General features: G+C 41.8%; 1 protein-coding gene across 4 annotated transcripts in view; it reads left to right on the top strand.

Annotated features, from left to right (window-relative positions):
* Positions 1-12,000, top strand: part of FSTL4 (follistatin like 4) — a 214,995-nt gene extending 202,995 nt beyond the window's left edge. For 3 of the 4 annotated variants that reach the window (XM_040573987.1, XM_040573986.1, XM_040573988.1), the window contains 4 exons: positions 1,023-1,172; positions 1,795-1,902; positions 4,968-5,077; positions 8,172-11,999. In XM_040573987.1, coding sequence (XP_040429921.1) covers positions 1,023-1,172; positions 1,795-1,902; positions 4,968-5,077; positions 8,172-8,874 — 1,071 coding nt within the window. In that variant the 3' untranslated portion in view covers positions 8,875-11,999. Of the gene's footprint in view, positions 1-1,022; positions 1,173-1,794; positions 1,903-4,967; positions 5,078-8,171 lie in introns of all 4 variants that reach the window. The other variant, XM_040573989.1, reaches the window with a different exon arrangement.
* The last annotated feature ends 1,448 nt before the right edge of the window (positions 12,001-13,448 follow it).

Here is a 13,448-nt window from a genome sequence, read left to right as displayed (position 1 = left end):
CTGGCAGGGCTCTGCTGCTTAGAGGTGAAATCTTTTCATCCCTGATCATTGCTCTGATACAGACTCGGTGCTGGCATTGCTTTTGTTTGTGCATCCCTTTGCCCTCAATAAGCTCTGCTGCCCTGATTGCTTCCCCCATGGGGGGTTGTGCCATTATTTACAGTGACCCAGCTGTTGCATTGACAAGATTTAAAACCAACAGTTGTGCTCACTGAAATATATACGTGTTCACTTTGGTTTATCCTCCTTTCTGCACCACAGCCTGGTCCAACATAAATGCCCATTCACGTTAAGCAACACAACTTTGTAGAGCAGCCAACATGCAGAGGCTTTCTCGTGAGATCACGTGTGACTCTTCAAACTTAGGGTGCCAGTGAGCTCCCACTGAAGCTAATACCTGTTTTGTACAGGACTCGGTGAGTGGAAGATCTGCAACAAAATATGGCAAAAGGCAGTTGAGAACAAGGTTTGTCCAAAGTATCAGGATTTGGTTCCTTTTGAACGGAAGTTTCTATGCTGGAGCAACAGATGGTAGGACCCTGCCTATTCTGCTCTGTTCCCTTGAGCACAACCACCATAGAGCACGCTCTCCTGAACTGAAAATGAAGAATGTATGAAAAATATAAAGCTGATATTCAAACAATGTAATTAATGTAAATCCCTGTTTTTCAAAGCACACAGTGATATTTCTATTTTTGTTAAGTACTGACAGCACTGCAAGTCTTGCTAAACCAAGGTGTGCTTCAAAAGGTAGATCCATAGACTATGTAGTTATTTAAATTCAGAGTTTGCAGGAGGTCCAGCTGTTTGATGTCACTAGGTAGGGCCAGGCTGCAGTGTGGTACCAAATAAAATAATTATTTCATGTTTTCCAGGAAAAGAAAAGAAAAGAAAAAAATCCTCATCCTAATGGAATCCCCATGGAATTGTTTTCTGTGGCTTTTCAAAGCTAACCTTCTTACAGCTTCAGACCCTGAACTTGTAGAAATTAATCCTTTTCTTCTTTTTTTTTTTTTCCACAGGAAGAGATCTGTCCTAAAGCGGAAGGTGAAGGCACTCAATCCTGCCTCTGGGCTTCAGCAGTCAACGTCAGAGACAAATATATTTATGTGACACAGCCTAAGCAGCACAGAGTAATGATAATTGATATCCAGACTCAGAAAGCCATACAGGTACTAACAAGGGGAAATCTTTATTCAAGGATGGCAAAAGTTCAAAAAGACTTTGATACAGGAAAATAAACATAGATTTTTGCCCAGTGGATCTGCTGACATCACTAAAAAGTTTGGCCCGTGTTGTTTTCACCCGTGGGGTCACACTCTGTCATTCACTGTTCCAAAACCTCACTGGCAGGAAGAAGTTCTTTTATGGGGTGGTTATCATTGTCTCAGGGCTGTGTCTGCAGCTGGGCTTGCAGCTAACGTGGTAAAATAATGCTAGAACTCATTTCTGACATATGCTTACTGAGCTGCTCCCTGACGTTGGTTATAGGTAGGTTAGGAAGAATGAACTGACACAGGTATAGTTCAGGCAGAAAATGGATCCTGATCTGCTGTAAGTAACAGAAGTTGGAGGGATGTCTTGCCAGAAAATGGAGGTGAGCAGTCAGATTTTCTATTGCTGGTACTTCTGCTGATCTCTCAGCTGATGAGAAGGTAATTGTACAAAGCTGTACACATGAGCATAAACAGTGGTACGTGGGAATGTCTACAGTAAACTAATGTAATGTGTGTTGTGTGCATAATGAAATTCATATCACTATGTAAATATGTATCTCTCTTTTTTTTTTCCAAGTCCTTGGACGTTGACCCGTTACCAACCAAGTTGCATTATGACAAATCCCACGATCAAGTGTGGGTGCTTAGCTGGGGTGACATGCGGAAATCCTCGCCAACGCTGCAGGTAGGCCCTTCTGCACCCGAGCCTTTGCCCTTCCTTTGCTTGACATCCTCAGTAGCAAGCTGCTGACTGGCTGCTTGCAGGTAATTAACAGCCTTTAATGGTCTGGATGTAAAGCTGCTTTTTCATTTGCATATCTAGTGTGTTTTATTCATCCCTCCTCTGTCCATCCTCACATATTTTTCCTGCTGTTTAATTTGTTTTTGAGCAATGACTGTGCCATGGGCTGGCAGCAGGATGGCTTTGTTGCCAAGGTCTATTTTGTTTTAAGGCTGATGACAGAGCCAAGTGCCATAAAGTCATCCAGCATGGGCTGGCAGCTGACTGCGACCAGCACGAGCATGCGATGCTCCGAGTCATTTGTGCAGCCAGCGTGAGTGCAGCTTCTTTTTAGCTTGATTGAGGTCTAAAAGCAGTGGGTACCAAGAAGCCTGAAAGAGCGTACTTTCTGTACAGAAATCTGTCACTCTCTAGCCTATTGGTAGTATTTCAGCAGAGGTGCAAGTCAGGTTGAGCAACACACATTCAGGGAAAGCATAGGGTAAGGACTAAGTGCAGTGCACCCTTCTCAGACATTACGAAGACCTGCAATTTTTTCTGTCTGCAAACAATTTGGGTGCATTGTGTGTGAAAAGGAACATTGAAAGGTGAATGCATTGCACTGTGCCTCAAGATTTGTAACTCATTTCGGGATTGCTAGCCTATCGCTCTCATTAAGGTTAGAGCAAAACCACCCTATTCTCTGCTTTCGTAAAGACATTTACCTCTTCTTGTCTTTCACGTGGAAGTCCAGGTTTTCTGCCAATGCACTAAATTGCTACTTATTTTCCTTAAACTTTACCTATTTTTTCACTTCTTTCTCTCAAGCCTTAAGCTTTCTTTTTCAATGATGATAGAGCATAATGCAGCAGAATTTTTATCACAGTAAAATGCAAATCTTTGACAGAGGAGGTGGTGGGTTTGTTCAGTGCTTCTGAAAACCATGTATTATTATTTAAATAAAAGATAAAAATAATCTCAAGGGTATGAAAGAAGCATGATCAGCAAAAATAAAACCTCGAGGACATGTTCTGCTGTTGGGTGTCAGTGACTGCACTGGAGCAAAGCCAGTGAGCTCCCTGCAGCTGCTCACGCTCAGCACGACTCCGACCAGCACGGTGCTGTCGGGGCACCGGAACATGCATAGGCTTGGACATTGAAATGAGCTTCCTTTTCTGGATTGCCCTGGGGAGTTAGTTTTTCTCGTGTAGGCATCTAATTGGGCATTTTGCTGCTGCTGTATGTCATATAACAAAGTGGACACCAAACCTGATTTGATCCATCCAGACGTTCCCCTCTGTAGTATTTTCTGGCACCTGCTGCCCAACCTTTCTGGACCCATGGAAGACTCATGAATATCTTTGTACCGGAAACTTTGCTTCTGGAGCTACATCAGAGCATTCGCCAACAGAGTGAGGAAGCAGAGAAGAGGGGCTTTGCTTTCTGACCTGAAAACCTGCAAATCTGTAGGCTACACCAGTCGTGGGGCTGCCCAAGGCTTTGCTGGAGGCAATGCCCCATGAGTGTGGGACGAGCACAGTCTGTGCAAGGTAGTATCCACAACCTGCAGGCTTTCAGTTAGAATGAGGAAGCGACCGGCAGTTCAACACAGGCATTTTCAGCAGAAACAGAATGGGGGCAAACCAACAAAGTTTTCTGAGGCAGTGCCACCAGCTAGCCTCACCGAGGCACTAGCACAGTTTCCTGAACAGGGTATAGGGAGACAAAATGGGCTCTCTTTACCCTTTCTAGCTCAATTTCCTCCACCCAGCTGTGAGAGGTTTCTGTAATTAAAGGAGAGATGGCTCAAGCATGTGATTATTAAAAAGAACACACCGTCTGCACAGCTGGAAACTTGTTATGAGGCTCCAGCTCTCAGATAGTCCTTTCCGTTAGCTTTATATAGTGCAGTTACACATGTGGAGAGTGGGATTAGCACCAGCATTAGCAGATCTTTTCTTTTTTTTCCAACCGTCTTTTCCCAAAAGGTGGGCAGCAACTAATCTGGTGAAGTTTGTTCTTCAAACCCGGAGTTGTTAGCTGCCGTCATGCAATAAAATATCTTTTTTAATAAAAATGCTACTGTGCAAGTAGATCTAAATTTCCACTAGTTCTGTGGAAGTCGGAGATTTATCAAACAGCCCGTGCAGCCGACTAATGGGATGCTGTTGTTCAGCCATTACTGGCCTCGTGAAAGCACTGTGCAGGAACAGGCATCTTTCTTGAGCAATTTAATTGGAAGAAATCTAAATGGCATGGTCAGAACGGCCGTCTGAACTGAACCTTGTAGGGTTTTAGCATTTCCTGCAATGAATTGTGTAGCTATAAGCTCAAAGCAACTACTGTTGCACATTACATGAGCAGAGTATCCCAGTGAATAGACTAAAGTCATCTTGAACCAAGCAAATAATCTGAGTATTTAACATCTTCATTACTGAAAACTTCTGCCTCTCCATGTCTGGAGCAGTCGGGGAGCAGAGTTTCTGTGGCAGCAGGGGTGTGGGCTGTGCTGGGGGATGGCACGGGGGGAACAGCAAAAAGGACTTGCTCTGCTCCCCCATGAGTCTTGTATGGTGCAGTAGGTGGATGAACAGGTCTTCTCCTTCAAAGTGATAATTAACTGCTGTGAGTTAGTGTTTGAGCCTTCGAGCTGGTAAATTATCACTGTGCACCTAAGTGAGATTAATAAATATGACCGTGAAATAACTGTTTATTTTAGACAGCAAGGAATAAATTATTGTGGTCTTAGTGTTGTCATACTATTTCAGCTCCTGCATGACTGCTCTTTCTTGCAATATAAACGTCTTATGAAAGTAGAGCTGTGTACTTACCTTACAATGTCAAGCCTCAAATACTATTTATTAGCACACCTTTTTCAAAGCAGCTACACCAAACAGTATTTTGAAGTCGTTAATCAATTTGAGTCTACTGCATCCTTGGGAAAAGCCACTCGGCACCGTGTATGACTGTGTAATCTGTATTTACCTTTCTGCTTTTCTTGCACACAACCTTGTGTGTATTTATTGCAGGTAATACCAGAGGCGAGTGCAGGGGAGTATCAGCATGTTATCCGCACGCCATTTGAAGGAGTGGATGATTTTTTTATACCACCTACAAATCTTATTATTAATCATGTTAGGTAAGAAATTCTCGTAATGAATATTGACAGTGACCATACTGCTCACTTCTAGTGAGGATCTGTCTAATAATCTTACAGCACTTTACAAAAGTTAATGAATGAATTTGTGATTGAGCTAAATATTCTTGTTTCCATTTTCACACAAGAAATGGAGAAATGCTTGAGCAAATTATTTACAGTTATTCATCAAATCAATGAAACAGCGAGAAACAAACCTCAGCTTCCCTTAGCCCTTGCATGGGCATTCACACCTCGGCTTGGTCAGCCGGGCCTCTGTGCAGCAAAGCACAACATGCTGTCCTGGCTTGTTTGTGCTGGGAATTTGATGGCCAGAAAGCTGGCTTCCTCGTCTCAAAACCACTTGTTGGATCAAGGATTTATTGCCGGAAGTGGTAAAAGTTTATGCTGCTCGAAGCATAAAGCATGGGCCTTCCACATATTTCCAGCTACTTACCTGTTCAAAATCTGTTATTAGATCCGTGTGTGAGGTGTAAGATTTGGGCAGAAAAATGATATGCACTGCACATTAGAAAGAAGAAGAAGAAAGAAAAAAACAAACCACCTCTACAAACCATCAGTTTTGAATGTTAATGTGATGTAGTGGTTAATGAGATTGCATAAGTTACATACTAATAACTTGGAGTAATACTGACTGCTTCCCAGCAGGAACAGGAAGCCTCCCATTAAAGTTATCAAAACTGATGATAACTACAAAGCAATTTATACTGTTCTTACCATGTTATAACATAACAACTGCTTAATCATCTCCTGTCACCAATATAGTTTAACTAACTTAAACACTCCAAAAATCATAATGTAGCTCCTTACAGTAAGCTTAGATTCCCTGCAAGGAACACTAAGATCACACTTAAATTATTATGTGTTGAATCTGATCCAAAATAAATAACTTTGCTTCCTGAAGCACAAAATAAGACATACTTCATGGTTTTCATTCTTAATTTTTCCCTACCTCACTTTTCCAGTTTGCTTTCAAAGTAATGGTGTGAGTAAGAGTAGTGCCAGGAGGTAGACGACTGCTGAATGTTAAAGATTGGGATGAGGAGGTACAGACTGGGTTCGAAGACAGGAAAATGGAACAATTTTTTTGTTTGTTTTCTTGTGGATTTGTTTGTTTGTTTGTTTGTTTCAGTGTGATTAATCAGCTGCATACAGATGATCTTCCAGGAAAAATATTAAATGTAGACAACTGCCTATAGTTTTCCATGTGCAAAGCAGAGAATGCCGTGCCTAATTTCCTATTTCATTTGGTCAGGGCCAGATCTTTGTCAGTTCTCTCTCACCTTCAGCACAAAAAAATAATTGCTCACAGTCTAATGAGACTTACTGGGATCATGTTCTAAATTCTCCACTCAGAAACAATAAATGGTGATTCCAGCATTTCCCAGGAAGGTGAATATTTAAGCAATCTCTCCTGAGAGCCAAAAAATATTTGTATGCAAATGTTCCTGCATATGTATTGCAGCTGCCTGTTATTTCAGATGGATATCTAGAAATGTATCCATTTTTATTAGTTCCTGGGGTAGATTGCTGTCTATTAAAAACTCTCTAAGTGCAAGGCTCTTGTTGAGATTTCAGATCACAGATTTCATGCAAGCACTGTGCCTCTTCTGCAGCTGTGTGCACATAAAACACATTCTGACCCACTTTTTTAAATTAAAGTTTATGATAAGAACCATTTTTAACTTCTTCAGGCATTTGGCCAAGTATTAAGGAAGTCTCAAAAAAATGCTGTAAAGGAAAGCATTTTTTAAAGTGTACTTAAAATGCGTTCATCCAGGAGAAATACAAGTGTCATATCCAATTTCCCCACACACAGTGCACTACGAATCTCTACTGCAGATATTTTGTGAAGTCTCTAATGGATGTGAGTGTAATGGGAAAATGAAAGGCTTAGCCCAGTGATTTTCATGGAATCATACACTACATTGGCTCGTTCTTTAGAAGTGAAATCATTGCTGAGTGTCTCATTGACAGATGGATTAAGAATAAAAAAATAAACCCAGTGTTTTAAGCAAAATATCTATTATCTGCACACAAGCACAGTCCTCCATGTTCCAAAAAGCAATTTTACATCTTTCAGGGAAGGAATACAAAACTAAGCACTCACTTCATTTCCTTCTCTCTGCATTGAATGGATGAAAAGATGTGAAATTAGTTTTTGTAAGTCAGTGCCAGTGACCTGTGAATCCAGGGGAACACAAACAGGCTGCTTCTATGGGCTCCCTCTCAAATTAAGCAGAAACCTTTCCTGGCTATTCTTGACCTTTTTTGTCTCCAGCAAAGGTCAGGTGTGCTGCAGCATATATCTTTTAGAGAGCATTTATTCCTCTGCTCACTGTTGTCTGCCCTCTCTGGAGCACAAAAACAAAGACCACTTTTCTTCAGCGCACCCTTGCTCATTATCTGCCCTGAGAAATGTTTTCCACCTTTCCTGGGCTGGCGGGACGGTGCCTGACACAGCCTGCTCCACACCTTGGCCTCGCAGCTCCTGCAGTGGTCCCCAGGCACTGCGGGTACAAAGTACCCGTCAGAGCTGCCCTCAGATGCTCTAATTTGGGCACGTTGGTGTTCTCTCCACGGTTACAAGCGTAGTTCAAAGGTGCTCTCTGCCCCCAGCCTGACAGGGAGATGCTCTCTGTTGAACACTGTCAGGTTTCCAGGAAGTCTCGAGTATATAATGAATTACTTCTATCTAGAACTGAAACAGATTAAATACATAACTGGTCAATGTGCTTTACCTGCCAAAGAAAAGAATAAAAAGAAAAAAGAAGAAAAAAAAAGCCTGAATATTCCTATGATAAATTGGTCTTCCTAACAGAAGACTTGGAATCAAATACCCAAGTACCTATTCAGGCTTCCAGGATCAGTTGCTAACTTGCACTGAAATGTATTCCTCTTTTTAGTGCATGTTAGAAGCACTGAAACGACAGAGGTTTCTTGCAGGAACCACACAGCCTTATTGCACACAAAATTAAGAGGACAGTGTCCCAGTTCTGATGACTCCCCTCGTTTTTCAAGCACACCATCAAGTCTCTGGAGTCATGTCTTCTCAGTGTCCTGTTTTCTATTTCAGATTTGGCTTCATCTTTAACAAATCAAAATCTGCAGTCCACAAAATTGACCTGGAAACCGTGACCCACGTCAAGACCATCAGCTTCAGGAACTACAGCTGCGTGCCGCAGACCATGGCCTACACCCACCTGGGCGGCTACTTCTTGGTGCAATGTAGGAGGAACAGGCTGAGGGCTGCCTCGCCACAGCTCCTTATCGACAGCGTTACCGACGCTGTCATCGGCACCAACAGCGACGTGTCGGGCACTCCTCACGTCTCCCCGGACGGACGCTACTTGGTCAGCGCGGATGAAGACAGTGGCAGGATCAAAGTCCAGGCTGTAACTGTCCAGGGGGAAATCAAGTTGATTTATGACTTACAAACAAACATACACGTATCTGATCTGACATTTCAGCCCTCTTTCACTGAAGGCAATCAGTACTATATATATGCTACTTCACATTTGCAAACAGATGTGCTTTTTGTAGAGCTGTCAACGGGGCAAATGAATGTATTGAAGAATTTAAAGGACCCTATCACATCCAAAGACTGGCCCTGGAGCAGCCACAACAGAATTATGAAAGACAGTGGATTATTTGGACAGTATCTCATTACACCAGCTAAAGATTCATTGTTTGTTATAAATGGGAAGCAAAATACGTTACGTTGTGAGGTTTCAGGTATAAGGAGGGGTAACACAGTGGTCTGGGTTGAAGAAGTATGAAAGAGCAATAGCAGTAGAGCCTTAGGCAGGCAAGTACCAGTTGGACCTTTACACTGCAACAAATGAGCAGTAGCATTGTATATTTATACGCTGGTAAAGAAAAAAAAAAGAAAAAACAAAAACCCCCTGTATAGGCTTCATGGTACAACACTGGTCTACTTGCAAGTTTTATAAGGTATGCTCTGCTAATAGGAAGTGGTTTTGAAGGGTTATTTTTTATTTAGGGGTATGATTTGTGGTTATGAGAAAAATGCTGGGAAGCAAATAATATCTCCACTGAGATATCACATAAGCCACAAAACCTAGTGAATCTGTAGAACAAAACAGATTTTGAGTTTCCGTATTGAGGGGCTTTTATGTTATGTTCAAGCCATCCGTTTTCTTTCCATACACCTTGCCCGCTCGCTGTGCTGGTTGCCCCACCTGATGACTGCAGTTAAAATTCACCTTTGGATGACGAGGGAAAATAAGCATCAGAGAGCAGTTTTCAAACCGCAGAAACCTAGGAGAGCAATTTAATGAAAACTGATCAGTTTTCTCTGCAGGATGGCTTTGGGGGGGTTCACGGATGTGATTTCAAAAGGAGGCATAACAGAAATAGTAACTGTCAGCTCGCTTTCTTCTGTGCTTAATTTTGCTCCTGGTACTACTGAAAGCAATGTTATGAGTCCTGCCTCTTCTAATGCATATGTGTATGATTGCATGTGAGAAATTTGGCATGAAATATCCAGGCCATTAGAGTGGATAAAAGCCAGAAAGCACTGGGGGGGTCAGAGTTTGTATACAAATATTTATTGAGAAGGGGGGCATTAGTCCTTAAGTAGCTTGCGAGTCCGGTCAGCTTGGGCACAGGATGCAAAATCTGCTCTTCAGTGGGTAGAGAATTAGTTAGGGTTGTTCCCAGAGGAGGCAGCAATGCTTCTAGAAACTGTTGGTTTCTCTCATTGAATATTTAGTAGTACTGAAGTCACTGGGTTCTTCACAAAATACTGGCTACAATGGCATAGGGTATTTTAAATAGGAAACTCACTCACTTTCTAGTTGTAGCCTTAATTTTCAGGCATTCTGGGAAACAATTTTTCTTTGTATTTTTTTCTCCCCATTTCTAGTACACTTGTTTGTAGTCAATTATCTTTTAGTTATGAGCAAAGAGATTCTTGTAAAACCAGCTGAATTACCCTAGAATGCAACAGCTGGCATTGAAAAATTTAAGTTCAGTTCCCATAAAAGTATAGATCCATTTTTGCACATTTGGAAAGACATAAAAACTTTTCTAGTTGTTTTTTTTTGTAACTTTCTGTGTTCATCACCATGAAGTAATCAGGGCAAGAGCAGCTATGGCTCGCAAAGTGGTGCAAGCCATGGGAGCACCACTGCCACTGCGAACAGATGTCTGCGAGCAGTTGGATCCCACATGCTGCTTTGAAAATGTGGGCTTGATGTTGGTGAAAGCTCTCTCTGAAGGTAAACGTCTGTTGCATCAGAGCCACACATTGGCCTTTTGAAAGACCCAGCTCCTTTTGAGAATGACCTTGTTGCCCAGAGTTTGTACGAAGCAAGTGCTGCACACATCCAGTGATATTTAGTGGCACAGTAATTATTTTCCAACACAGATGCTCGAAGTCACCCATTTCACGATGCACACAGAGGGATTTTTACATGAGAAGGATGCAGATTAGCGGTGGTAATCTTTGCTTTAAATGTTCAACTTTAACCAAAAGAGAAGCATTTTAGCATGGCTGTAGACCTGAAGTATTTTAAACCATTTCGGTTCTATAGAGAATATATAAAAATCTGTTCAGACAGACGAGAACAGGAGATGAATCCTATGAATTCATTAAACATGGAGTCCTTTAAATTGCCCTTCAACACCCATAGGCTTAAACCTACATGTATTTTCACTTATGAGCCATAGGGGTTAGAAGAGACTATCCCATCATTGCAACACAGGCATATAAAAGAGATTGGCATAGCCTTCCTTTAGCAATGCATGGTGTCCATGATTTTGTACTCATCTGGTTAGGAAACATACCCATGTCAAGAAAAGGAGGAGACCAGCTTTGTAAGTACCTTTAAATATGCACAACTCCTTTCTTGATTGAAGCTGTATCCATACATTGCGGTCATCCTAAATGTGTTTTACTAAGGCCAAACACTGCTCTCGTGTTATCTTTTATGACTTCTTGAATATTTTATTATGCCTATGTTTCCCTGTAGAGACGTTCATTGTGTCATAGATCAAATATTACTTTTTTAAGAATATTTAAAAAAAATGTAAATATCTGTTCAGGTAAATATTCTTGAGGCTGGTTTATATATAGGCTGTGAAAGATGTGTAACAGACCTCACTTCTTCCTGTTTGTTGCAAACTATTGGAATAGCGTTCACTTGAAAACTCCCACTTGGACCTTTCAAAGATGTTCCCTTTCTTCCCCGTCAGCCCAAGTTCTGGTGATGTGTTTTCTAAATTATCCTAACGGCTATATATCATACTTAGAAAATGAAGTACAACTTAGATTGTCCACACTACTTGTGAACAGTTCCAATGATGGTCAATTCTGACATTAAAGTGCTGCACATTTGTTACTCTGATTTTATTTTTTGTTATGACATGGAGATTTTATATATACTCAAAAAATGTCAACCAAAAGTCATTTTTGCCTTCCAGCTCTGTCAAAAGCAGGGTGCATTGCCTTATTTGCAGTTTCTTTCCCACTCTCTTGGTGTTCTCCACCAATTAACAATTAATTCCTACCTAATAAATTGATTAATTAATCACAATGATTAATTGAAATGAAATTAAAGTGAAGTAATGACCATTTAGTTATTCCATATCCGTTGGGTATTCTGACACTCGGGTCACAGAAGAAAATAATTCCTGGCTGACAATAAGACTGGTCCCAAGATCAGATGCGTTTTCCATTCAATGTTGGGGCTAAATAGCAGTGTAATGCAAATAGTGTTTCCTCTTAGTATTTCCCTTAATATTTCCATTGTCTAAATCGAGTGTTTTTACTTAACCTCACTATACAGCCCCTTGACTATTTTGAAACTGTCCATGTGTGTTTTTTTTTTAATTGGAGAGAAAAGTCACAAGTGCCTTGCGTTGGAATCTGCGACAACCTGTTCTTATCAATTAATACATCACTTATTTATTTTTTTTTAACCACTACCAAAAGTAACACAATTTCCTAAAGGCTCCTAAAGGCAGAGGTAGGCACACCCCTGGGATCGGTGGCAGACTGCTCAGCTGCCCCTGCCAAAAGGGACTTGGCCATTAGGGCTGCCGAAAGACATTTCACCCCCATGGAAAGGATTTGGCTGTCGGGCTGTGTTGACCCCCATGAACACGGCTTTGCCCGAGAGACACAGGAGTCCTGATGACCTGTTGACAAGTACTTATTTACTTGATTTATACCATGATTATGTCTTAATTACTGCAGTGCCCTGCAGCGTGCTAGGTACTGTGTAAAACAGATCAGGAGGCCAAGCTCTCTGCTCTGTAAGGAGATAAGAGCTAATTCCCCATCTGACCTTACAGCAGGTCAATGAAATGATGGAAAAGGAGGAACTGGGGCTGGGGGAGATTAAAGAGTTGATGTGAGTGTACAACCTGGTTGTTAATCAACAACGCAGACATGGCATGATGCCTGCATATTTTTTCTAAGCACCCTTTGGTCTCTCCCCCATTCAGGGCGTTATTTTAAGCAAACATTTAAAGGGGGACTTTCATAGCTGTTCTTGGTCTTTGTTGAACCCCTGGGACTGGGACTGGGACTGGACCACTTGGCCCCAGGGATTTCCCTGTCTTACTGTGTATCCTACAACTCACGCTTGGATAATTTGTCCCTTAGAAAATCCAGGGTAAATCCTGCTCATTCAAACAAAGTGCATGCTGCAAGGCAAGCAGCCAGCACCTGGTTTCTGTGCTGCATTACATCTGACACTACACTTATTTGCCTGAATCGCTGCTTTGCACATTTTTTCTTGAATGCACCCCAAAAAAAAATTGCAATGCAGTTAGGTTATGGAAAACACAGCAGAGATCGAATTTATATTTACCTACTTGCTCCTGGAGCTCATTCCCCTGCCCACCCTCTCTTCTGGTGCTGAGCATGGGATGAGCTCCCAGCCAAGCACAGCACGCTGGGGCTGCAAGCACTAATGATGACCTGCAGATTGCTCGAGGAAGACCCAGACACCTGCAATGCCAACCTTTTTCAAACAGCAGCAACAAGAGGATTGGTTCTTTTCTAATACTGATCTCTGAAAATAAAAAAACAGGAAGGATGTTGCACATGACCCTGAAAAGAGAAGACAGAAAGACAGGCAGATATATTTCACTGCTGCTTACATGTGGAAAAAGCCAGGATGCCCCAAAAATGCAAAGGCACTGACTCGGAACTGGTGCCAGAGAGGTGGGACTGAGCTGCAGCCTGGGACAGAGCTGCGTCACGTGCCGCTAAGGGACAAACACAGAGCCACAACTCTTTTTATTTTATTATTTTTATTTATTTATTTATTTATTTGAATACCTCAGTCCTCATGCAATGACAGCTGGCCAGTGCAGCTTG

This window comes from Cygnus olor, chromosome 14 (assembly GCF_009769625.2).
Source record: "Cygnus olor isolate bCygOlo1 chromosome 14, bCygOlo1.pri.v2, whole genome shotgun sequence".
NCBI lineage: Eukaryota > Metazoa > Chordata > Aves > Anseriformes > Anatidae > Cygnus > Cygnus olor.
Note: the sequence above shows the minus strand (reverse complement) of the source record. Positions and strands in the feature narration are given on the sequence as shown.